Source organism: Engystomops pustulosus, chromosome 1 (assembly GCF_040894005.1).
Source record: "Engystomops pustulosus chromosome 1, aEngPut4.maternal, whole genome shotgun sequence".
In the NCBI taxonomy this organism is placed as follows: Eukaryota; Metazoa; Chordata; class Amphibia; order Anura; family Leptodactylidae; genus Engystomops; species Engystomops pustulosus.
Genome location: NC_092411.1, coordinates 178482724 through 178509184, shown reverse-complemented (window position 1 = coordinate 178509184; position 26461 = coordinate 178482724). Strand labels below are relative to the sequence as shown.

At 43.2% G+C, this 26461-nt stretch overlaps 1 protein-coding gene across 3 annotated transcripts in view; it reads right to left on the bottom strand.

Moving 5' to 3' along the window:
- LOC140068392 (poly [ADP-ribose] polymerase tankyrase-1) overlaps window positions 1–26461 on the bottom strand; it is a 150621-nt gene that overhangs the window by 110551 nt on the left and 13609 nt on the right. The window contains exon 1 of one of the 3 annotated variants that reach the window (XM_072113997.1): window positions 18282–18389. The exons of the other annotated variants lie outside the window; for them this stretch is intronic. Coding sequence (XP_071970098.1) covers window positions 18282–18360 — 79 coding nt within the window. The 5' untranslated portion in view covers window positions 18361–18389. Of the gene's footprint in view, window positions 1–18281; window positions 18390–26461 lie in introns of those variants that run through there. 3 annotated transcript variants of the gene reach the window in all.

Sequence of the window (26461 nt, the reverse complement as noted above, 5' to 3'; positions counted from 1 at the left end):
AATATATTAAAAAATTCTAAAAATCTTTTACTTTTATAATGTATAAATATGCTCTGGGAAAAGTAAGTGATTTAAAGAGAACCCGTCAGGCAAATTAACCCCCTAAACCAGTGGTGGCGAACCTATGGCTCAGGTGCCAGAGGTGGCACTCAGAGCCCTCTCTATGGGCACCGTACCATCACCCCAGCGCAGAGTTCACCAGACTGAACTCAAGGCCTCTTGCTGTCCCAGGCAGCAACCTGGAAAAAAGCTACAATGATAATCCAAACTTCTTCTCCTTCTTTCTACTGTATTGGTGTCCTCAGGGGCCTATACAATTTAAACCTGTGACAGAGCAGGAAGTAAAAAGTTACTGCTTAAATTGTCGCATTGGCACTTTGCAAAAAATAGGTGGGCTTGGTTGTAGTTTGGGCACCTGGTATTTAAAAGGTTTGCCATCGCTGCACTAGACTAAATATATTTTCATTAACTGCCATTAGAAAGCATTGCCTCTATCCCTTCATTGTCCCTCTACATGCCTGTAAACTTAAAGGACACCTGTAACCACTACCCGTTGGAGCAGCTCACAAGGATCCCATCCCTGCCTTTATCTAGTCAATTCATACATTAATCATTGTATCATCTTTTCTTTATTATGTAAATGAGGCTGCTCACATGGTGAGAGGCAGTGATGTCACCCCTGTTACCTCTCCCTCTCCTCCCCCTGCACAGGTTTGTGTGTAACATATAGTAAAGCATTGCTAGTGTCTGTGCTTTATCTGCTGACATGCTGCATCCTCCTATACACATGTGTGAGACACAGACATCAGTTACACATGTACCTGACATGTTCAGCTATAACATGGCTGCCTGGAGCTGTTGTATCTCTCCTATACAAACACAGTCTGCAGGGGGTGTGGCCGCCAGCACCAGATAGCACATGGAGGAGCCATTACACCATTATACAGACTGTCAGTCAAGCACTGGGGGTGTGGCTGTGCCTCCCACTCATGAAAAAGCCGGGCAGCTTGAATATGATAATGACTCATTGGACATCTCACAGGTCATTTGCATACAGCTTTAGGACCTCATTGCTTAAATTTACAGGCATGTAGAGGGACAATGAAAGGATAGAGGCAATGCTTTATAATGGAAGTTATATTTAGTTTAGGGGGTTAATTTGCCTGACGGGTTCTCTTTAACCCCTTCCCATCCCGGTGCATGGAGGGGGTTTAATTTTTTTTAAATGTATGAAAACATTATAAAACCTATACAAATTTGGTATCCACGTGATCGTACCAACCCAAAGAATAAAGCAAACCTGTCATTTGGGACGCAGAGTGAAAGCTGTAAAATCCAAGCCCACAAGAAACCGTCGCAAATGTGGTTTTTCACCATTTTCACTGCATTTGGAAATTTTTTCCCGCTTCCCAGTACACGCCATGGAATATTAACCCCATAGCGCAATAAGACGTACCTGTACGTTTTATTGCGCATGGGGTAGTATGAAGAGGGTTCACGGGCTGAGCCCTCTTCATACACGCCGGGTGCTTGCTTCACAATGTCGTGGGTGTTAACCCTTTCATCGCCGCCGGCAAAGCTGCTGGCGGCATTAACGAGCCGGCAGCACGTGGGCGCCGCCATCTTGGCTCCGTTCGCCCCTCCCCGTGACGTCATCGGGGAGCGGCGATCCGTTGCCATGACAGCCTCGGATCACACAATGATCCGAGGCTATCATGTTTTAGACCATCTATTACAATGTGCGATCTGCACATTGTAATAGATGATGTGCAAAATCCCCATATACTGCCATACTGTAGTATGGCAGTATATGGTAGGATCAATCAGACAACCTAGGGTTAAAGTACCCTAGGGAGTCTGAAAAATAGTAAAAAATTTTAATAAAAAAAAATAAATAAAAAATTATATTAAAAAAAACTAAAAATTCAAATCACCACCCTTTCCCTAGAACTGATATAAATATAAATAAACAGTAAAAATCATAAACACATTAGGTATCGCCGCGTCCGAAAATGCCCGATCTATCAAAATATAGGAATGTTTTTTTTTACTGAGTTTAACCCCGTAACGGAAAATAGTGCCCAAAGTCGCAAATGGCATTTTTTTGCCATTTTGAAAAATATAAAAAATTCAATAAAAAGTGATCAAAAGGTCGTACAATTCTAAAAATAAAAGCATTGAAAACGTCATCAAAAGTCGCAAAAAATGACACCACCCACAGCTCCATACACCAAAGTATGAAAAAGTTATTAGCGCAAGAAGACGGCAAAATTAAGAATTTTTTTTTTGTACAGGAGGTTTTAATTTTTGTAAATGTATGAAAACATTATAAAACCTGTACAAATTTGGTATCCATGTGATCGTATTGACCCAATGAAGAAATTAGACATGTCATTTGGAGCGCACAGTGAAAGACGTAAAAACCACGCCCACAAGAAAACGGTGCAAATGCGTTTTTTCACCATTTTCACTGCATTCAGATTTTTTTTCCCGCTTCCCAGTATATGGCATAGACAATTAAATGCCATCACTATGAAGTGCAATTTGTTACGCAGAAAAGAAGCCATGACACAGCTCTCTACATGGAAAAATAAAAAAGTTATGGATTTTTGAAGGTGGGGTGTGAAAAATAAAGACGCAAAAACGAAAAAGGGCCTGGTCCTTAAGGGGTTAAATACCGTCACTATGAAGTGCAATTTGTTACGCAAATAAGCCATAACATAGCTCTTAATGTAGAAAAATAAAAAATAGATTTTTGAAGTTGGTGAGTGAAAAATGGAAGTGAAAAAACTAAAACAGGCCAAGTCGTTAAGGGGTAAAGCAATGAGGTCCTAAAGCTGTATTCAAATGACCTGTAGTGGAAAGGGCGGATAAATTACTGGGAGGGGCTGGGGATGTCGTGGTCCATGTTGGTACCAATGACAGAATAGATGGTAGGTGGGGGAGCATGAAGAATAATTTTAAAGAATTAGGTTCAAAGCTTAAGGAAAGGACCTCCAAGGTAGTATTCTCCGGAATTCTACCTGTGCCATGCGCTACACAGAGCAGACAGCGGGAGCTCAGGGAGTTAAATGCATGGCTCAGATCCTGGTGTAGAGCAGAGGGATTTGGGTTCCTAGAGCTAGGGCTGACTAGGGCTGACTTTTTACTGGGGTGCAAGCTGTTTTCCGCAGATAACTTGCACCTAAATGGAAGGGGGGCTGCTGTGCTGGGGGAGAAGATCCTAGCAGGGGTGGCGGAGTATTTAAACTAGGCTCGGGGGAGGAGGAAAAGGAAGACACTGAAGGGGTAGACAGGTCAGAGAGGGGGCAGGTTATGTTGGTGGGTGGTGATGTGGGCGGTGTATGGGGGCCTAAGGCAGTGGATAAGGAGATCCACAAGTTGCAGAACAGTGGTGAGGATATATGTGCCAGTCAAATTACTTTAAATCAGATAAATAACTGTGGAAAATTAAATTGTATGTTCACAAATGCCAGAAGTATCACAGGCAAAATGGGCGAGCTTGAGGCTCTGATATTAGAGGAACAGTTAGATGTTGTTGGTGTAGCAGAGACATGGCTTGATGCATCGCATGATTGGGGTGTTAATATTCAAGGTTTTACACCACCTCCCCTCCTATTTGCCCTGTCTTTCCGCAAGAGTGTATGTCTGTATGTCAGAAGAGACTTAAAAGCGATTGTGAATGAGTCAGTGGTCTCCGAGTGTGAGGAGGCTGAAACTTTGTGGGTTGAAATTCAAAGCCAAAAGAGCTTTGAGAAAATTATTTTTGGTGTAATTTATAGACCCCCTAACATCTCTGAGGAAATAGAGGGTCACCTAAATAAACAGATGGAGTGGGCTACACAGGAGGGGACCGTAGTGATAATGGGAGACTTTAACTTTCCAAATATAAATTGGGGTCAGGGCTCGTCTTCATCTGTGAAGGGGAGACATTTTATGAACATTCTTCAGGATAATTTTATGGTGCAGCTTGTAGAAGATCCCACAAGAGGTGACGCATTGTTGGACCTTGTGATTTCTAACAATGCGGAGATTGTCCAAAATGTCAGTATCCGGGAACCCCTTGGGAACAGCGATCATAATATAATTATTTTCCTCTTAAACTTTAAAAAGCAGAAACAGGTGGGAAAATCGAAAACTTTGAATTTTAAGAGGGCTAATTTCCAAAAATTCAGGGCTGCAATACAGGATATAGACTGGGATCAGATACTGTCACATGGTGATACTAATGTTAAATGGGAGAAATTCAAATCTATCCTGGGTCATTATACTTCTAAATTTATTCCAATAGGTAACAAGTATAGACGGGCTAGATTACACCCCTCGTGGCTTACAGCTACAGTTAAAAGGGCAATTAATGAGAAAAAGAGGGCATTTAAAAAATATAAATCTGACGGGTCACCTAAGGCTTTCAATACTAACAAAAAACTTACCAAAATCTGTAAAAAGGAAATCAAATCAGCCAAAATACAAAATGAAAGACAGGTGGCTAAAGATAGCAAAACAAATCCCAAGAAATTTTTTAGGTATATCAATGCAAAAAAAAAAAAATGGGTCACAACAGGACCCCTTTATTCTGAAAATGAGGCATCGGTGACTGGAGACCAAGAGAAGGCGGAGATACTTAGGTAGGTTTTTTAGCTCCGTTTATACAATAGAAGAGAGAATTTCTGACTTGGGTGGTGCCAGTTCTGGTCATGCACCCTGTAATATAGTAGACTGGCTGAATGTAGGCATTATCCAATCAATGGGGTCAATGGGGGATATTAATCAGGACCTCTGCGCACCGCCAGTGGCGCAGAGGCCCTGAAATAATCGCAAATGCTAGTGCGCCTGCGCACTCGCTGCTGCCGGCGACTTTTCAAACGTGAAAAGTCTCCGGTTGCGTTTTTTTCTACGCCAGGCCCTGGCAGCCCGACACATCAAGAGGCAGAAGCCTCTTTATGTATCGGGCTGCCAATTTGTAGCGGCGGGGCTATCATACGCTGGCGCACGAGTGCCAGCGTATGATAAATATCCCCCAATGTGTACAAAGCTCCTGGACCAGATGGGTTACACCCCAGAATTCTTAAAGAACTCAGTTCTGTTATTGCTGTACCACTGTCTAAAATCTTCAGGGATTCCGTAATGTCTGGTGTGGTGCCAAGTGACTGGCGCAAGGCAAATGTGGTGCCAATATATAAAAAGGGCTCTAGAACTTCGCCAGGCAATTACAGGCCTGTAAGCTTAACTTCCATTCTGGGGAAAGTGTTGGAAGGGTTAGTAAAAGACTACATACTGGAGTATGTGACATCAAATAGAATAATAAGTGATAGCCAGCATGGGTTTACTAAGAATAGAAGTTGTCAAACTAACCTTATCTGCTTCTATGAAGAGGTGAGCAGGTGCCTGGATGAAGGAGCAGCTGTGGATATTGTGTTCTTGGACTTTGCAAAGGCATTTGACACTGTCCCTCATAGACGCCTGATAGGTAAAATTAGGGCTATTGGTTTGGCAGAAATCATTTGCAATTGGATTGAAAACTGGCTGAAGGATCGTATCCAGAGAGTTGTGGTCAATGATTCCTACTCGGAATGGTCACCAATTATGAGTGGTGTACCTCAGGGTTCTATGCTTGGCCCACTACTATTTAATATATTTATTAATGAAATAGAGGTAGGAATTAATAGCACTGTGTCTATTTTTGCAGATGACACCAAACTGTGTAGTGTAATACAGTCTATGGAGGATGTTCATAGGCTGCAGGGTGACTTGGACAAACTGAATGTTTGGTCATCCACTTGGCAAATGAGGTTTAATGTGGATAAATGTAATGTTATGCACCTGGGGGCCAATAATCCAAAGGCAAAATATGTCCTTGGGGGAGTAAATCTGGGAGAGTCCCTTGTTGAGAAGGACCTGGGGGTGCTAGTAGATCATAAATTGAATAACAGCATGCAATGTCAATCAGCTGCCTCTAAAGCTAGTAGGATCATGTCATGTATCAAAAGTGGAATGGACTCTCGTGATAGGGATGTAATATTACCACTATACAAGGCACTGGTTCGGCCACACCTGGAATATGCTGTCCAGTTCTGGGCACCGGTCCATAAAAAGGATGCCCTGGAGCTGGAGAGGGTTCAACGTAGAGCCACAAAAGTGATAAGGGGTATGGAGGGTCTTAGTTATGAGGAAAGATTAAAACAACTAGATTTATCTAGTCTGGAAAAGAGACGACTACGAGGGGACATGATTAATTTATATAAATATATGAATGGTCCATACAAAAAATATGGTGGTAAGTTGATGGTAAAGTTGATGGTAATATGGTGGTATGGTGGTAAATCAAATCAAAAGACGAGGGGGCACTGTCTCCGTTTGGAGAAACCAAGGTTTAATCACCGGAGCACAGCAGGGACAGCGGAGAGCTTCAAGAAGGGTCTAGATGCCTTTTTACACCTAAATAACATTGATTGTTATGCTATATAGGATTGTTTCCCCTATCCTTCCTCATCCAATCCCTACCCTTCCTTGGTTGAAAAAATGTTGAATTGTCATAGGAACCAGAATTAACAGTAAAGCTTCATTACAGACAGCTGTGGTAACTGTTACAGCTATTTATTGTAGCCCAGGACTAAAGTACAGTAACCTATCAACATCCAGAGGTTCATTTGTAACTAGGGGTCGTCTTAAGGACACCTGTCATCAGGTCTCTGTCACTAGTCCTGTCACTACTACCTGGAGCAGCTCACAAGAATCCCATCACAGCCTTTATCTAGTCAATTCATACATTAATCATTATAAAATCATCTATTATTTATTATGTAAATGAGGTGGGTCACATGGTCAGAGGCAGTGATGTTACCCCTCCCCCTGCTCATGTGTCTGTGTGCATTGCTAGTTTGTATGCTGCATTTGCTGACATGCTGCATCTTCCTAATACACAGAGACATGTTCTGTAATAAAATGTTCTGCTATAACATGGCTGCCTGGAGCTGTTGTATCTCTCCTATACACACACACATGCACACACAGGCTGGAGGGGGCATGGCCACCAGCAAGCACATGGAGCAGCCATCACATCATTACACAGGCTGTCAGTCAAGCACTGGGGGTGTGGCTGTACCTCCCACTCATGAATAAGGTGGACAGCTTGAATATGCTAATGACTCATTGGACATTTCACAGGTCATTTGCATACAGCTTTAGGACCTCATTGCTTAGGTTTACAGACATGTAGAGGGACAATGAAGGGATAGAGGCAATGCTCTCTAATGGCAGTTTATGAAAATATATTTAGATTAGGGGGTTATTTTGCATGACGGGTTCTCTTTAAGTAGGGGAAAATCTGTAATTTCATTTTGCAAAGGGTTTTCATTTTCCAAAATGTGCTACAGGAAAACATTGTTTCTAACAGGAAGAAGCCATCATGAACCAGGGTGAGATTTTCCATTTGCACACACTGGGGTCTATCCTGAGTCGTCTTAGGGTGGAATTCTGGGGGGAGAGGGCAAGTGGCTGCACACAGGGATATTTAGGCTGCTGAAACGCGAAATCTTACTCTCTGCTTCCTGACATCCTGGAGAAGCATTTACCCCAAGGAACCAGATTATATTGTGTGTGCGCTTTCTGTGTATATAACTTTACAAGAGTAATTATAATATAGAAGACTTTATACATGTACCTATAGATATTCCTGGTGTATTATACCATATATACATAACTGAGTGTGTATATATTAGTGTAACTACATTTACATCCTGTAGCCATATCCCATTCACATGTGGATCTGTGTCGTGCACGTGTATTGGAGGACTAGATATTGTGAGAAAGTGAGAGGTGTCGTTTGGGAGAACCGCTTTCTGTCCTACAGGCAGATCAAAGGTACATGGTAAAAGCCTTGGATTTGTCTGCCGTAACCCCAGGGTTAATGCAGACATGTGGTAAGCCGGAGAAGTCAGATTAATCTAGGTTGGCCTAGCTAGCATAGACACCTTTGTAATGTCCGTACTGGGCCTGCTTATTATGGAGTAGGGATAGGCTGGTAGTGGGACTCGCTCTCCATCCGGGCTTTGGTCCTGGGTTTCTGTATAGCCCACAGGTGCGAGTCACAGACCTCATTAGAGCCTGATTTAGTCTGCAGGCCAGAAGCAGTAAGAGAGGCACAATCCAGATAAGGCTGGACCGTGTTCACACAGCAAAGGTAACTGAGTGCCTCCTGATATTCTGCTGGCCAGGAACGTGTGCCAGGCAGCCTGGTACATGTATAGTTAGGTGCAATTGTTGTATTAGGCAGTGCCCAGCCGGGCAGGATTTATTTTTGCATGAGCCTAAGCCAAGGCTGAATTTGTGTTGACAAAGAAGTGTGAATTAACACTTGATTTGGACTTTAACTCTGCGTGTGTCCCTATCTACCAGAGCAATTCCCCCATAATATATAGATGCTACTGTGCAAAAGGCTCTATGTGGTCAGGTACTGGATGTGACTCCTGCTTTGGGATCTACCCAGGAGTTGCTGTAGTTTTAGAATATATAGTTTATACGTATACATTACTGGGAATCCAGGAGGGGGCAGATGAGGAGGCCTGTGTGTGTAGTTGGGTTCTCTATGTATTTTGTATTTTATTTTTTGTAGTTACTTTGACACATGTATTTTTATATACAAGTATGTTATATGTTACTCATGTGATGTATCAAGGACTGGAGTGGGTGCTTACAATAAATAGCACAGATTAAGGGGTGGGATAGAACGAAGGGAAAAAGGACCCAAACCCCAAATCCCTTTATCAAAATGTATTAACACACAATAATACCTGCAGATATTTAGGTATAAAAGGAGATTAATCAGTTGAAAGCCTTAAAAACCGAGCCCACATGAAGATGGTGCAAATGCATTTTTTCATCAATGTTACAGCATTTGAATTCCCCCTGTGAGACACTGAAGGGGTTAACTGTGGATGGGCGGTATGTTTCCCCTAGGTTTTGCTTCTATGCAAGGCCTTAGTGCTGAGGTGTGTTTGTCCAGCACCTTGGACACAGGTGATGGGAACAGCCTAATTAGCCTGGATAAAATGACTCAGCAGAGTTGAGTGGGTTGTCTCTCTGTGGAAGGAGGCTGAGAGGACACAGCCCTGACCTGTGTGTCTGGAGCAGCCACGTGATCTTTGTTTAGTGTGAGTTAGTGGACTATCTGTATAGTTAGCACCCTGACGGGTAGGTTTTTTTTGTTTGTTTATTCAAATACCTGAATGTAAAGGCTGGTTTATTTTTGCTGCAATAAACGCAGGCGAGACCTGTTTGGACTGTACCCTGGTGTCACTGTCTTGAACTGCATCCCAGCACCCCGCTACCACGGTCTCTACTGGGCCAAATCCCCACATATGGTGCTTCGGATTGCGGGCAGTTCAAAAAGACATACACCTGAAAGGCTCGCTACATCCTGCAACATTGCATGGCCTGGGTGAAAGCAGCAGGCAAAGTGCAGGATAAAGCCAAGATGGAGGACTTTATTAAATACCTGCAAGAGGAGGCCAGAGCTAATCGGCAGCAGCAGCAGCAGCAGCAGGAAGAGTCCCTGGCTAATCGGCAGCTGCAGCAAGCCATGCTCCAGCAGCAGGAGGAGAGGTCCCGACAGCAGCAAGCCATGTTCCAGCAGCAGGAGGAGAGGTCCCGACAGCAGCAAGCCATGCTCCAGCAACAGCAGGAGGAGTCCCGAGCCATGTTCCAGCTGATGATGGAGAAGTTTTCTGGCATTATGGCAGCACCGCAAGCGTCGACTACTGAGGGGTCCCATACTGGTCTACAAGGGTACCCGGTTGTCCAGCGTTCCGCACGGGCTGCAGTACAAAAGGCTTTACAAAAAATGGCGGCGACCGACGACGTGGAGGCGTATCTCACAGTGTTCGAGCGAGTAGCTGAGCGAGAGGAGTTACCGGCTGAGCAGTGGGCAGATGTCCTGGCACCGTTCCTGACCGGCGAGTCGCAGAAGGCTTACTACGACCTGAGTGAAACGGAGGCCCGTGAGTACCCCCAGCTAAAGGTGGAGATTCTGGCTCGTCTTGGGGTCACCGTTCAAGTTCGCTCCAGCCGGGTCCACCAGTGGGCTTACTCAGAAAAATTTCCCCCACGCTCCCAAATGCATGACCTGATCCATCTTGTCCGGAAGTGGCTACAACCAGAGGACTGCATCCCCGCACAGATGGTAGAGAGAGTGGTCCTCGACAAATTCACCCGTTCTCTGCCCTCTCGGCTCCAGCGGTGGGTTGGAGAGGCCGGTCCCACAAAAGCTGAGGAGCTTGTGTCCCTAGTAGAGAGGTATCGGGCTACGGAGGACCTTCTACTTACCTCTCCGACACGAAGCAGTGCCAGTGACAGGGTCACCAAACCAGCTGGTAAGACTGCTACTGCGGAAAAGGGGAGACATGTCAGGTTGGGAGGGGGTTCATTGGGGGGCGTGGATACCCAGAAACCCAGTGAGGCTCGTGACAGAGGTCATGGCCGCATCCAGTGCTAGCGGTGCCATGAAATGGGCCATATTGCTGCCAACTGTCCACTGTCAGTGGAGCCAATGGACTGCAACCAGACCCGGCGAGTGTCACTGTTTGCCCGGCCAGTTCTGGCGGCTGAGTCAGTCACGGATGCAGAACCCCAAGTATGCATGGTCACAATCGGTGGTAACACAGTGGAAGCCTTGCTAGACTCAGGGAGTCTGGTCACCCTGGTGCGGGGAACTTTGGTTGATCCTGGACTATACAGTGGGCGGAGAGTGGGAGTGTTGTGTATACATGGGGACACTTGCGAATATCCCACGGCTGTCATCAACCTACATACCCCTTGTGGTACTGTTACCCATGAAGTGGGGGTGGTGGGGACCCTTTTTCATGAGGCTATTATCGGCAGAGACTTACCGGTGTTTTGGGACCTCTGGAGACGAAGACCCACCTCAGGTGCTGTTGCAGATAATGGACATCAGGTATGTCCGGCCTTGGCCCCTGAACCCTTTGAGGCCGATGTACACACACCAGCAGTAGGGGTGACCCCATGTGATGAATTCTCTCCCCTAGAGGTCCTAGCTGGTGAGGTCGAGGGCCACGAGGAGGTGGCCGACATGCTGGACCTTGAGATTTCCCGTGAAAATTTTGGGGCTGCACAGCTACAGGACCCTACCTTGGTTAAAGCACGGGAGAACGTTAAGGTGATAAATGGGGTACTCCAAATACCAGGGGCTGATAAAATATACCCCCGAATGGTGATTATTGGGGAACTGTTGTACAGGGTCGACCAGATACGGGGTGAGGAGGTTGAGCAACTTGTAGTACCCCAATCTCACCGTAGGCTGGTGCTAGAGTTGGCACACAAACATGTGCTGGGAGGGCACTTAGGTGCTGAGAAGACCCGAGAAAGGATCCTGCAGAGATTTTTCTGGCCCGGGGTGTGGGAGGAGGTAAACCGGTATTGTAGCTCCTGCCCTGAGTGTCAACTTACTGCCCCGGTCTCCCACTTCAGGAGTCCTTTGGTCCCGCTACCGATCATAGAAGTGCCCTTTGAACGGATTGCAATGGATCTGGTTGGCCCCATAGTCAAATCCTCCAGGGGGCACCAATACATCCTAGTTATCCTGGACTACGCTACGCGGTATCCCGAGGCGATTCCATTAAGGAACACCTCCTCCAAAAATATTGCTAGGGAGCTGTTCCAGGTGTTCTCACGCACAGGCCTCCCCAAGGAAATCTTGACTGACCAGGGTACCCCATTCATGTCTAGGGTAATGAAGGAGATGTGCAAGTTACTACAGGTAAAACAGCTCCGCACCTCTGTGTATCATCCTCAGACAGATGGCCTGGTCGAGAGGTTTAATAAGACCTTGAAGGGGATGCTTAAGAGGGTGGTCAGCAAAGATGGGAAGGACTGGGATTGTTTGTTGCCCTATTTGATGTTTGCCATACGTGAAGTTCCCCAGTCCTCCACGGGTTTCTCACCCTTTGAGCTGTTATATGGCCGTTCCCCACGTGGGCTTTTGGATGTAGCCAAGGAGACCTGGGAGCAGGAGAGGACCCCCCACCGTAGTGTGATAGAACACGTCTCCCTTATGCAGGACCGCATAGCAGCGGTAATGCCCCTTGTAAAGGAGCACATGACAAGGGCACAAGAGGCCCAGTCTAGGGTCTACAATAGGTCAGCCAGACTCAGGAACTTTAACCCAGGCGACAGAGTGCTAGTTCTGGTGCCCACCGTGGAGAGCAAGTTCTTGGCCAAATGGCAAGGGCCATATGAGGTCATGGAGAGAGTGGGGAAGGTAACCTACAGGGTATCTCAGCCGGGGAGGAGGAAACCCGAACAGATATACCACGTGAACCTCCTAAAGCCATGGAGGGAAAGAGAGTCCCTGATGGCCATGGGAGTAGAGAAGGCGTCTGTCTCCAAGAAGGGGACACCGGAGGTAGGTGTACCCGATGCCAAGGTGCCTGAAGTACGGATCTCGGAGTCCCTCTCCAGGGCCCAGATTCAGGAAGCGAGGGAGTTTGTGCTCCGAAATATGGAGGTGTTCTCTAAGTTACCGGGACGTACTTCAGTCATCAAGCATGACATCATAACCGAACCCCACATCCGGGTACACCAAAAACCTTACCGGGTCCCTGAAGCGCGCCGGCTTGCCATATCCGAAGAAGTCAGGCAGATGTTAGACCTGGGGGTTATCTAGGAGTCTAAAAGTGACTGGTCGAGTCCTATTGTGTTGATTCCCAAACCTGATGGTTCCCTACGGTTCTGCAATGATTTTAGGAAGTTGAACGAGGTGTCCAAATTTGATTCCTATCCCATGCCCAGGGTTGACGAGTTGATAGAACGACTTGGCCAGGCTAGGTTCTTCTCCACCCTTGACCTGACAAAAGGGTATTGGCAGGTACCCCTGACTGACAGGGCTAAAGAGAAGACCGCTTTTGTTACCCCTGATGGGCTTTTTCAGTACGTGGTACTCCCCTTTGGGCTACATGGGGCTCCCGCCACATTCCAGAGGTTAATGGATCTCGTGCTAAAACCTCACCGGAGTTATGCCTTGGCCTACTTAGATGACATCATAGTCTATAGTAACGACTGGGAGAGTCATCTAGCCAAAGTACAAGCAGTGGTAGACTCCCTGAGGGCAGCAGGGCTGACAGCGAACCCCCAAAAGTGTGCACTGGGTCTGGAAGAGGCCCGTTACCTGGGGTACCGTATTGGGCGAGGGGTCATCAAACCCCAAGTAAATAAAGTAGAGGCGATCCAGCAGTGGCCACGACCTTTGAGCAAGAAGCAAGTGAGGGCTTTTCTGGGCATAGTGGGCTATTATCGCCGATTTATCCCCGATTTTGCGACAATAGCGGCACCCCTGACTGACCTGACTAAGGGTAGCAGGGCGGTGATGGTAAAGTGGAGTGAAGAGGCTGAGGGGGCGTTTCAGCGACTTAAGACGGTTTTGTGTGAGGGACCGATACTGATCACCCCTAACTTCACCAAGACCTTTATTGTGCAGACTGACGCTTCTGACGTGGGCTTGGGGGCTGTCCTGTCCCAAGTAGTGGAGGGTGAGGAACATCCTGTAACATTCCTGAGTCGCAAGCTCACACCTGAAAAGAACTATAGTATAGTTGAGAGGGAGTGCTTAGCGATCAAATGGGCTCTGGAATCCCTGAGGTATTATCTGGTAGGGCGGCAGTTTACACTAGTGACTGATCACTCTCCCCTAACCTGGATGAGTCAGGCCAAGGAGAGGAACGCCAGGGTCACAAGGTAGTTCCTAATGCTCCAGAATTTTAAATTCACGGTGGAACATCGAGCAGGAAAGCTGCATGGGAATTTCGATGCCCTATCCCGTACCCACTGTCTGATGGCCAAAAATGTTCGTCCCCACAGGGTCAAACAGAGGGGGAGGGTATGTGAGACACTGAAGGGGTTAACTGTGGATGGGCGGTATGTTTCCCCTAGGTTTTGCTTCTATGCAAGGCCTTAGTGCTGAGGTGTGTTTGTCCAGCACCTTGGACACAGGTGATGGGAACAGCCTAATTAGCCTGGATAAAATGACTCAGCAGAGTTGAGTGGGTTGTCTCTCTGTGGAAGGAGGCTGAGAGGACACAGCCCTGACCTGTGTGTCTGGAGCAGCCACGTGATCTTTGTTTAGTGTGAGTTAGTGGACTATCTGTATAGTTAGCACCCTGACGGGTAGGTTTTTTTTGTTTGTTTATTCAAATACCTGAATGTAAAGGCTGGTTTATTTTTGCTGCAATAAACGCAGGCGAGACCTGTTTGGACTGTACCCTGGTGTCACTGTCTTGAACTGCATCCCAGCACCCCGCTACCACGGTCTCTACTGGGCCAAATCCCCACACCCCCCACACTTAACAGTACATGGTATGGCATGATTGAACATAAAATACATGGCAAGAGCTCTATTTTGCTAATTGCTGTGAGATTATCACTATATTACACCATCGGTTTACAACGACCAAAGTAATAGGTTAGTAATAGGGTTAAAGTTAGCTTGTTATAGAATTTATACTGCTAAATCTAGAATTCAAGAAATCCCAAACCACCCGCACATGGGGCCTCTCCATTCTTCTCAGACTGCAAATGTGCAAGCTTTTCTTTTATTCTTTAAGGACCTCACCATTTTTTGTTGGTTTCATTTTTCACTCCCCACAAAAAAAAAAAAAAAAAAAAATCTATAACTTTTTTTTTTTTACACATAAAGAGCTGTGTGATGGCTTGTTTTATGCATAACAAATTGCACTTCATAGTGATGGTATTTATTCTTCCATGCCATGTACTGGGAAGCGGGGAAAAAAATCCAAAATGCAGTGAAATTGGTGGAAAAAACGCATTTGCTGCATTTTCTTGTGGGCTTGGAATTTATGGCTTTCACTGAGCGCCCCAAATGACATGTCTACTTTATTCTTTGGGTCTGTGCGATCATGGGGATACCAAATTTGTATAGGTTTTTATAATGTTTTCATACATTTATAAAAATTAAAAACTCGTGTAGAATTTTTTCTTTATTTTGCCATCTTCTGGCGCTAATAACTTTTACACTTTTTTATACTTCGGTTTACAGAGGTGTGGGTGGTATCTTTTTTTTGCGACTTTTGATGTCGTTTTCAATGCTACCATTTTTAGGACTGTACGACCTTTTGATCACATTTTATATTTTTCAAAATGGCAAAAAAAAGTGCCCTTTTCAACTTTGGGCGTTATTTTCCGTTAAGGGGTTAAATGCAGTGAAAACCAGTTATTATATTTTGATAGATCGGGCATTTTCAGATGCAGCGATACCTAATGTGTGTGATCTTTTACTGTTTATTTATATCAGTTCTCGGGAAAAGGGAGGGATTTGAATTTTTTTTTATATAAATTTTTTTAAAATTTTTACTTTTATACTATTATGTCACGGGTCGTGAAAGGGTTAAAGGCAATTTGGCTTTCATTTATGTAAGGAGAAAGGACACAGTTTTTCAATGTACTTACTGCACAACCTTTCCATGCTCATGTGATGGGAGCTATGTGTGTCCATCACATAGCTATGGACTGTTTTTTTATTTACAGAAAGTATACAGCAAGCAGAGATCTAACAGACTGTGGGACTCAACTCTACAACTCATCTTGCACCTCAGGCTAATTCACATGTTTGAATAAACTTCTTTATCAGGATCAGGATTTAGAGAAAAGAAATCTCATCATCCCCTAGAGGTAACGAGCAGCCTTATTAGGGCAGTCTAAGTGAAATATCCCAAAGAGCATATACACATACAAAATAGCATAACTTTAAATGAAATGAAGTACAGTACAGACCCAAAGTTTGGACACACCTACTCATTCATAGATTTTTCAGTATTTTCATGACTTTAAAAATAGTAGATTCAAACTGAAGGCATCAAAACTATGAATTAAAGGGATATTCTCGCCTTGGCATTGACATTCAGTTTCATTAATCAGCTATATATATACATTTCTTCAATAAGAGGTTATTAAAAAAAAATGTACCTGTGAAGATAATTTCTCATAAATGTAGTCATATGGTCCCTTAGAAACAAGACTGACTCCTTGGATATGACCACCTCGGATGAGTTATTGCACAAAGAAACAAAAGGTTTTTGTATATGAAATGTCTGGGAGTTACTGCATATACTAGAGCTGTCCTGTGATAATAAACCCTGAAGCCAGATGGTCAGCCAGAACTCAATAGCCCATGTCTGGCCACCGCTGCCAAAACGTGAGGTGGTCGTATCCGAGGAAGCTATCTCGTTTCTAATGGACAACATGACTACATTTATGAGAAATTATCTTCACAGGGGAACATTTTTTTTAATAACATCCAATTGAAGAAATGTTTACATATGGAAAAATAATTAAATTAAATCTAAATGACCAGATGGGAACACCCCTTTAACACATGTGGAATTATATACTTAACAAAAAAGTGTGAAACAACCGAAATGTCTTATATTTTAGGTTCTTCAAAGTATCCACCTTTTACTTAGATTTACTTCTTTGCATTCTCTTGATAGCAGTCACCAGAAATTATCTTCCAACAGTCTTGAAGGAGTTCCCAGAGACACTTAGCACTTGTTGGCCCTTTTGCCTTCACTCTGTGTTCCAGCTCACCACAAACCATCTTGATTGGGTTCAGTTCTGGAGACTGTGGAGGCCAAGTCATCTGGCGTAGCACCCCATCACTCTCCTTCTTGGTCATATATTCCTTACACAGTCTGGAGGTGTGTTTGGGGTCACTGTCCTGTTGAAAAATAAATGGTCCAGCTAAACACAAACCGGATGGAATAGCATGTCGCTGCAAGATGTGTCTGCTGCTCGAACTCTGTGTGGCATTGACCAGGTCTCTAATCTGAGCTGCTGTTAACCTGCAATTTCAGAGGCTGGTGACTTGGATGAATTTATCCTCTGCAGCAGAGGTGACTCTTGGTCATCCTTTTCTGGTGAGGTCCTCATGTGAGCCAGGTTCTTTGTAGGGCTTGATGGTTTTTGCAACTGCACTTGGGGACACTTTCAACGTTTTCCCAATTTTTCTGACTGACTGACCTTCATTTCTTCAGTAATAATGATGACTTGTTTTTTCTTAACTTGCTGTTTTTTTTCTAGTCATAGTATAATTCTAACAGTGTATTCAGTAGGACTATCAGCGGTGTATCCAAATAGCTTCTGCACAACAAAACTGATGGTCCCAACCCTATTTATAAGGCAAGTAATCCCACTTATTAAACCTGACAAGGCACCTGAGATGTGAAAATCATTTCTGGTGACTACCTCCTGAAGCTCATCAAGAGAATGCCAATAGTGTGCAAAGCAGTAATCAAAGTATAGAATTCCACGTTGATAGTTTTCAGTGTGAATCTACAATTTTTATAGGCACGAAAATACAGAAAACTCTTTGAATGAGAAGGTGTGTACAAACCTTTGGTCTGTACTGTATATGCAAAATGTTATGCAAAACTAAAGAAATTCATTTACAAAATGAATTGTGGCAGCTCAAGACTGCATAGTAGATGGCAACTGTCAGAAACAACGCAGGAGACTAAATGATGGAGAAAATGCTAAAAAGTGAAGCAGAATTGGAGCCGCATAAGGAGATGAAGCTAATTACTCTGGTCATGAGTTATTTCATCGCAAGCTACACAGTATTTACATAAATATAAACAAGTGATTTACACAAAGTAAAATGACTGAATTACATAAAATTACAGCAGCAGAAATAAAAGACGTTAACAAGGATCCTAAAGATATATCAGCTAATTGGCAGTAGAGATGAATATGACATGTCAGACTTTATCCATAAATATACTATTCACATACAGCCAAATCTGGACACTGTCCACTTTACAAATCCACTCACATGCCATTATCATTTTCTACACAAAGTTATTCATAAAATACCCTTTTAAAATTGAAATAGTATGTGAAAAGAAGTTTTATCATGCAGGATTATTCTTATTGTTCAAAATGAATTTGATACATACATTTACACTTATTTTTAGTCCAGAAGTTGAAAGCTAGGTCAACCTTACAACCAAAAAGCTGGCAAATAACAAATAAAGAAAAACAAACAATTCAACAGCCAAAATAAATAGTGAATTAAGCATTTAAGTCTACTAAAAAACAAAACAATAAAATATAAAAACTCCTATTACTTAAATGATATGATTTTCATGTAGTGCCCAGCTAAACTAAATGCTATGCTACTGTACATCCTACTATATGATACAACATTCCATACATGTATACATCCAAGAATTCCAACAGACCCTTTACATATTTCTTACCTGAAAAGGCATTGTTTCCAGCAAGTAATATTCTATTAACACAGGTTTTGTTGTACTTCTTTAGCAAAATTAATTTCATGTTTAGCTCAGCCTCTGCAGCTTGGAGTTTGGTGGGCTAGAGCTACCCACACGATTATATTTCTAAATTGCCAGAAAGATCAAGTATTTTCCCAACCCCCGCCTGAAAATTGCATGTCATGCATCCAAATGATATAGGTGGATTAGGCGCAGCTTAATTTTAGGGGATTATATTAATACAGAGCATTTCTGATCTTCGTTATAAAATGAATGCATAGAGATAAACCAGAAACAATTCACATAACACTAAACTCATCGGCAATAACCGGGACTGTGTGGTTTCAGTAACTACCATTAATATGAGGACAATTACAGTATGCCAATCGCTCCTCCACAGGTCGCTGAAACAAAAGCAGTGCTTGGAGACTCCAGATTAATTTTAATCCCCTAGTCATGTTTACACAATAAAGTTCATTTTTGACCCCTTTCTTTGCAATTTTACTCAGTTTTATTGCAGTTTTAGCATCTATAACTTAGTGATGGGCAGTGTAAAATTCTTGAGTGTGGGTAGGGTCTCTCTATGCAGACACAATAAGAGTAAGCACTTCTATGTTAATCCCTCCCCTGGGATCCAGTGCTCGTCTTGTATGTAGAGCAGCTCTTCCTGTGTCCTCTCCACCCTGCTGTAAAGGCACAGTCGAACCAGGAAGTGTCTGGGTCTGTAGTGTTCTGTCTGCCTCCTACCCCTCCCCCTGCTCCAGCAATGCAAGAAAAGCTAGAGGGTATTGTCTGAGCATAGACAGAAGACTTAGTCATGGCCATAATTTTTGAGAATGACGAAAATATTATATTTTCACATGATCTGTTGCCCTCTGGTTTTTATGTGTGTTTGTCAGATGTTTTTATCACATACAGAAATACAACTGTAATCATATTATGAGTAACAAAAGATTTTATTGACAGTTAGAATAAGCTAATGCAGCAAGTCAATATTTGCAGTGTTGCCCTTCTTCTTCCGGACCTCTGCAGGCCATGGACCCAAAATCTCTTCGATCCGTAAGCCATTTAGTTATCACCTTTACTTTATGGCAAGGTGCTCCATCATGCTGGAAAAGGCATTGTTGATCACCAAACTGCTCTTGGGCGGTTGGGAGAAGTTGTTCTTGGAGGACATTCTGGTAACATTCTTTATTCATGGATGTGTGAGAGCCGATTCCCTTGGCTGAGAAGAAACCCACAAATGTACGGTTGCAGGATGCTTTACAGTTGGCATGAGACAAGACTGGTGGTATCACTGACCTTGTCTTTTCCGAACAAGCTGTTTTCCAGATGTTTTTCCAAACAATCGGAAAGGGGATTCATCAGAGAAAATGACTGTACCAGTCCTCAGCAGTCCACTCCCTGTACCTTTTGCAAAATATCAGTCCCTGATGTTTTTTCTGGAGAGAAGAGGCTTCTTTGCTGCCCTCCTTGACACCAGGCCTTACTCCAAGAGTCTCCCCCTCACAGTGCGTGCGGATGCACTCACACCTGCCTGCTGCCATTCCTGAGCAAGCTCTGCACTGCTGGTAGTCCGATCCCGAAGCGGAAACACTTTTAAGAGACGGTGCTGGCATTTGCTGGTCCTTCTTGGGCGCCCTGGAGGCTTTTTGGCAACAATGAAACCTCTCTCCTTAAATTCCTTAACTATGCAATAGATTGTTGACTGAGGTACAATCTTTCTAGCTGCGATACTCTTCCCTGTTAGGCCAGTTTTGTGCACTGCAATGATGACTGCACGTGTCTTTAGAGATAACCATGGTTAACAGAAGAGAAACAATGATGCCAAGCACCAGCCTCCTTTTAAAGTGTCCAGTGGTGTTATTCTTACTTAATCATGACAGGATTGATTTCCAGCCCTGTCCTCATCAACACCCACAACTGTGTTAATAGAGCAATCACTGAAACAATGTTAGCTGCTCCTTTTTAAGGCAGGCCTGCAATGAAGTTGAGATGTGTTCTGGGGGAAAAGTTCATTTTCTAGGCAAATATTGACTTTGCAATTAATTGCTGTTAAGCTGATCACTCTTTATAACATTCTGGAGTATATGCAAATGGCCATTATAAAACCTGATGCAGTAGACTTTGTAAAAATTAACATTTGTATCATTCTCAAAACTTATGGCCATGACTGTACAGCCCTATCCAGGGAGAACCAAAATTGTATACACTAGTACTTTAGAGACAGGTTGGAATTATATATGTGAAATGCTTACAATTTTTTGTAATAACATTGAATTAGAGAATGTGTATTTTATTGTCCTGAGTATATTTAAGAATCGTGTTATAGTGGGAATACCCCTGTAAGTAATTTTAATGCAAACATACAACACTTTTCATTTACCCCAAAACAGAGCACCCATGAGGTTTAGATAGTTCTAAATCATAATTTTGACATTCTTATTTGTACATGGAAATTTTTTCTGGCCAAGAACTAGTTAAAAAGCACCCTATTTGTATATTGTAAATGAGAAGGAGCCCCAACAAGACAGGTTTGGCCTTATTGGGTTCATCAGGGAAAAGTGTATATGTTGCACAAAATATAAGAAAATAACTCAAAAGGTGCCAACGACGACCTTAAACAGGCCCCCCCCCCCAAAAAAAAAAAACCTGAATGGAGAAGCCTGTGCATGATCAACTGAGTGCTCTGGTCATCTCAGAATGCAAAAGGGGTTCGTGTCCTGTTCTTATTATCCAAGTCCCCCAACGATCAGCAAGTTATGCTCTATCCTATGAATAGTGCCTTACTTGCTCTGTGAGAAAACCCCTTTAAAGGGCATCCACCATCAGTTTGACCGATGGTAGATGTCCAGCATTAGATGCCGTTTCATTATGCACTAATTGGAACAGTTTTTGTTTAAGCTTTCAAAAAATATTTAAATGAGCAGGAGGCTGACGTTGCCCAAGCGTCTCTCCGCTTTCCCGGGTTTTAACATATTCTGTCCTCCCTTGCTGTAAGCCTACTCCAAAACAGGGTGTGTGCTTTTTTATAAGTAATTTTCTGAGCTAATATACAGTTTCTTTATACATTAAAACCTATTCCAATCAGTGCATAGAGAAACGGGCATCTAATGCTGAACATCTACCATCAGTCAAACTGATGTTAGATGTTTTTAAAACCATCTGTATAACCATAGTATAAAATAAGCTGCAAGTACAGGCAGTCCCCGGGTTACATACAAGATAGGGTCTGTAGGTTTGTTCTTAAGTTGAATTTGTATGTAAGTCGGAACTGTATATTTTTTCATTGTAATCCCAGCCAGAACTTTTTCGGTCTCTGTGACAATTGGATTTTAAAAATGTTGGGTTGTCATAAGAATCAGGATTATCAATATATCTTCATTACAGACACCTGTGATAACTGTTACAGCTGATCATTATAGCCTAGGACTAAAGTAGAATAAATTACCAATATCCAGAGGTCCGTTTGTAACTAGGGGTCGTATGTAAGTCGAGTGTTCTTAAGTAGGGGACCGCCTGTACTGTAAACGGGAAAAAAACCTTGCATAGTTACACCCGAAGATAGCCTTAGTGGTCTAAAGGTAATGAGTGCATAATCCTCATGCATCAGGTTGTTAAACCTCTTAGTAGATACGTATGCTGGACTGCCAGCAGGCGGAACTTTAGAACCATTCGATATGCAGCGAGCACAATAATCAACAGGCCAGATGCAGGAACCCCTCACAAGTTTGGAGGTGGCTGCAGAGGGGTTAACGCAGGCACCATTGTGGCCCAAGCAGAAACTTTATGATGCCAGATCTAAATCTACTTCTTAGGGAGGCTGGCTAACTGTTTGGTCACAGCAGCTAGCGTGTTAATCCAAACAGATTTCAGTTACAAAACCTGTCGTTTAACCCCTTAACGACTTGGCCTTATTTTGTTTTTTTCACTCACCACCTTCAAAAATCTATAACTTTTTTATTTTTCCACATAAAGAGCTCTGTGACGGCTTGTTTTCTGCGTAACAAATTGCACTTCATAGTGACGGTATTTAATATTCCCTGCCGTGTACTGGGAAGCGGGAAAAAAATTCCAAATGCAGTGAAAATGGTGAAAAAGCACATTTGCGATGTTTTCTGGTGGGCTTGGATTTTACAGCTTTCACTGTACGCCCCAAATGACATGTCTACTTTATTCTTTGGGTCGGTACGCTCATGTGGATACCAAAGTAGTATAGGTTTTATAATGTTTTCATTCATTTAAAAAAATTAAAACCTCCAGTACAAAAATTTTTGGGGGGATTTTGCCATCTTCTGGCGCCAATAACTTTTTCATACTTTGGTTTACGGAGCTGTGGGTGGTGTAATTTTTTGCGAATTTTGATGGCGTTTTCATTGCTATAATTTTTGCGACTGTGCGACCTTTTAATCACTTTTTATAAAAATTTTGATATTTTTCAAAATGGCAAAAAAAATGCGGGGTTAAACTCAGTGAAAAACCGTTATTATATTTTTATAGATCGGACATGGCGATACCTAATGTGTTTATGATTTTTACTGTTTATTTATATTTATATCAGTTCTAGGGGAAAGGGGGGTGATTTGAATTTTTAGGTTTTTTATTATAATTTTTTTTTAAAAACTTTTTTTTATTTTTACTTTTGCTATTTTTCAGCCTTCCTAGGGTACTCTAACCCTAGGTTGTCTGATCGATCCTACCATATACTGCCATACTGCAATATGGCAGTATATGGGGATTTTACTCCCCATTCATTACAATGTGCAACTAGCACATTGTAATGAATGGGTTAAAACGAAGTAGCCTCGGGTATTCGGAACACCCGAGGCTACCATGGCGAAGGATCGCCGCTCCCCGTGATGTTATCGGGGAGCGACAATCCGCAGCAAGATGGAGGCGCCCATGCACCGCCATGTTTTTGAAGCCGCCGGCAGCGGTGATCAAGGTGAAAACACCAGCGATCGGTGCTAGCACCGATCGTGGGTGTTAAAGGTAAGCCTTTGCTGCAATATGCAGCAAAGACTTACCGGCTATGGAGAGGCCTCTCCTAGTACGGCGCGCGTCAGGAAGGGGTTAAATTAACTCACCCAAAATAAATACTTAAATAAAAACTGATTAAACAGCATTGTCCTTAACCCCAAATGATTCCTTTCTATAGCTGCACTGTTAAGAAATCAGTTAGTAAGCTTACAAGCAACTCCCTTGAGGAGTACAATTACAGTGACTCCTGAATTAGAAATGTTCCTCCATTTCCTTGCCTCCTTGTTCCTGATTGATAGGTGTGGAACATTGAGAGAGAGCTCTGTTACATCATTGGCACTTCATGTCATGTGACCAGGGTGACATTATCCAAGGTCCTTTACCCAGTTACATTTGCAAGGTCTACCCCCATGTATGTATCTGGATGGAGGATGGGGAGGAGAAGAAGTCTAAAGAGGCCTGCAGTGATTTCATGTAATCAGATACATAAATGGGGTAGACGTTGCAAACCTGACAAGACATGCTTAGAAGAGGCATGGGAAGGAGTAAATGGGAGGGACTGGCTGAGCTGAACATGCCCACTCTGATGGCAGGTAATATAAGATAAAGTTGATTTATGGGGATGCAAGTGAAACAATTTTTAGTTAAATGTTGGGTGTCAGTTAATATGACTCTATGGGAACCTTTCATTAGCTGTATTTGTGAAAATGTGGTGACAGGTTCCCTCTAAGGTCCTAAATATGTGGATATCCATTTGATATTGACTTCTTTTTAACTAGTTCCTTCTTGCCCAACTTAGCTAATGTAGCATATACTTCTATTTTGCATGCTCTATTTCTTGGAATAAACAGTAGTATGTGGTATTTCTTCGTAGGGGGAATCTTCGATAAAACCATATGCTACAGAAGTCAATTTCAAATATTTTTGTCCATTTATCACTACATGAGATTTACAAAAGTAAAAAGAAATAAAACAGAGTTTGGAAAAAGATGAACATTTTTCTGAAAACTGAAAGATGGATACATTGCAGTCACATGTCAGCACACTTAAATTGTTAACAATATGCTTTACATACAAGGAGCTGGGAAAAAAAATCAATTGTTTCTAACCTGCAATCATCTTAGAAACATCTACAAGATTACCAGCCTAAGAGGGGAAGCAGCTACTTTAAAGGTTCCTGCTCCTATTGTGTAAGTGCAAAGGAGGAAATTTACTGGCAATTTCCTACTTCAAGAATTTATGAATTGTTGACTAAAGCAGTGGAAAAATAAGGAGAACCACACTAAAATTCAAAGCTTCCATATGTATAAGTACAATTACATATTATGCTATTATATTCAAACAATGCCACATTGAAAAGCAAACCCAACAAATTAACAAAAATACAGTGTTTCAGAAATAAATCCAACCCATCTATCAGTACTGGGTTTACATTTTGGTTTTCCTTGGATGCGACCATAAACTCCTGACCAGGCCCGGCGCCAGCACCCGGCAAACCCGGGCAAGTGCCGGGGTACTGGATCAATTGTACCAGTGTCGCTATAAGATACCATCCGGATCAATCACTTTTATGCCTCTATGCTGCTCGGGTTCAGTGTGTCCGCAGGGGAGGAGATCAGTGTTCAGTGTGTCCCCGGGGGGTGGGATCAGTGTGTCCCCGGGGGGTGGGATCAGTGTGTCCCCGGGGGGTGGGATCAGTGTGTCCCCGGGGGGTGGGATCAGTGTGTCCCCGGGGGGTGGGATCAGTGTGTCCCCGGGGGGTGGGATCAGTGTGTCCCCGGGATCAGTGTGTCCGCAGGGGGAGGGAGCGCAGTGTGGCCACTGGAGGGCGGCCCACGGAGGGGCCCACTAAGGCTCTGTCGCCCAGGGGCCCACTAAAACCTGAAGCCGGCCCTGCTCCTGACCGTGGTCGGACGGATTCCTCTTACATGAAAAGCTTCTCTTGTACTGAAGTGGGAGAGGCAGGAGGCAGTGAGCACTACAGCACTGAGACACTTCCTCTCCAGCAGCGTGAAGAGCAGACAGAAGCAACTCTACAGACAAGATAACCTCTGTATCCGAAGGGATGGGGGCACAGCAGAGTGTGTCATTGTGTCTTATATCCATCTGTGATCGGTCTCATCTTTCTTTTTCTATGTGTCAGATATAAGTAGAATATTCAGAAGCTAAATAAAAATGTTGCTAGACCGTATAGCCTGATGATCTAAGCACATTATTTCCACACTGCTTTAGATATCTGTTTTTACAGGTTTCACTGAAGCCTCTGTGGGATTAGAGACCGCATTCTTCTAAAAAAAAAAAAAAAAAAAAACTTTAATTGATGCCCTCTGTTCCTAGAGGTGGAGAGCTGCCATATACACAGTATGTATACCCCATGTCCTGCCTCCTAAAGAGTGAGAGGCATGCAACTCTCTGAAAACAGTTCCTGAAGGAAGCATAAGTTTTATTTCTCTTGTCTGTGTGTCTCTCTCAACGTTCCAGCAAGGAATTGTGTTCAACTTTCTACTGCCCCAGAATGTAAAAGTAAAGGTAGCTGTATATGTGTGTAGTTGAATATTGGCAGATGGTCCCTGAGTACTAGTTCCAACGGATCACTGTCTGTGGACTCACATCAGAAGAGTTGCACACAAGTTTAAAAACTGGTTTTATTTATTTATTTATTTAAACTTTGAAGCCATGGAAAGGGACCATTTAGTAATAAGGACAAAGCTTTTTAATTATAGATTTTAATGTAAGTTTTCTTAAGGAAATCTGCCATCAAAATCAAGCATGATAAGCCAGGGACACTTACTCATAGACCCATGCACTGTGTTAGGCAGAAAGTGCATACTGCACAAGTGCTAAGGAAGAAGGGGGGTGAGAGTGTAAGTCTGTAAAGCCAGATCACAGAGGAGCTAGGGTAGTTGATCAGACTCATTTAAAGGTTGATTTTAGAAGGAAGGAGGCCATGGATCACAAACCTAAGAAGATTACCACAGTCACAGTGCCTGGATTTATAAAAAACGGAAACCTACCATTAGGATTCTACCTAAATCTGATGGTTGGTTTCTAACAACATCCTAAGCCCTAAACTACCTTTCGCTAATTCTATAATACTGAATTATAATAATAATTCTAACCTGAAGTACACTTTAACCGGTTAAGGACCTGGCCCTTTCCTGTTTTTTCATGTCCATTTTTCACTC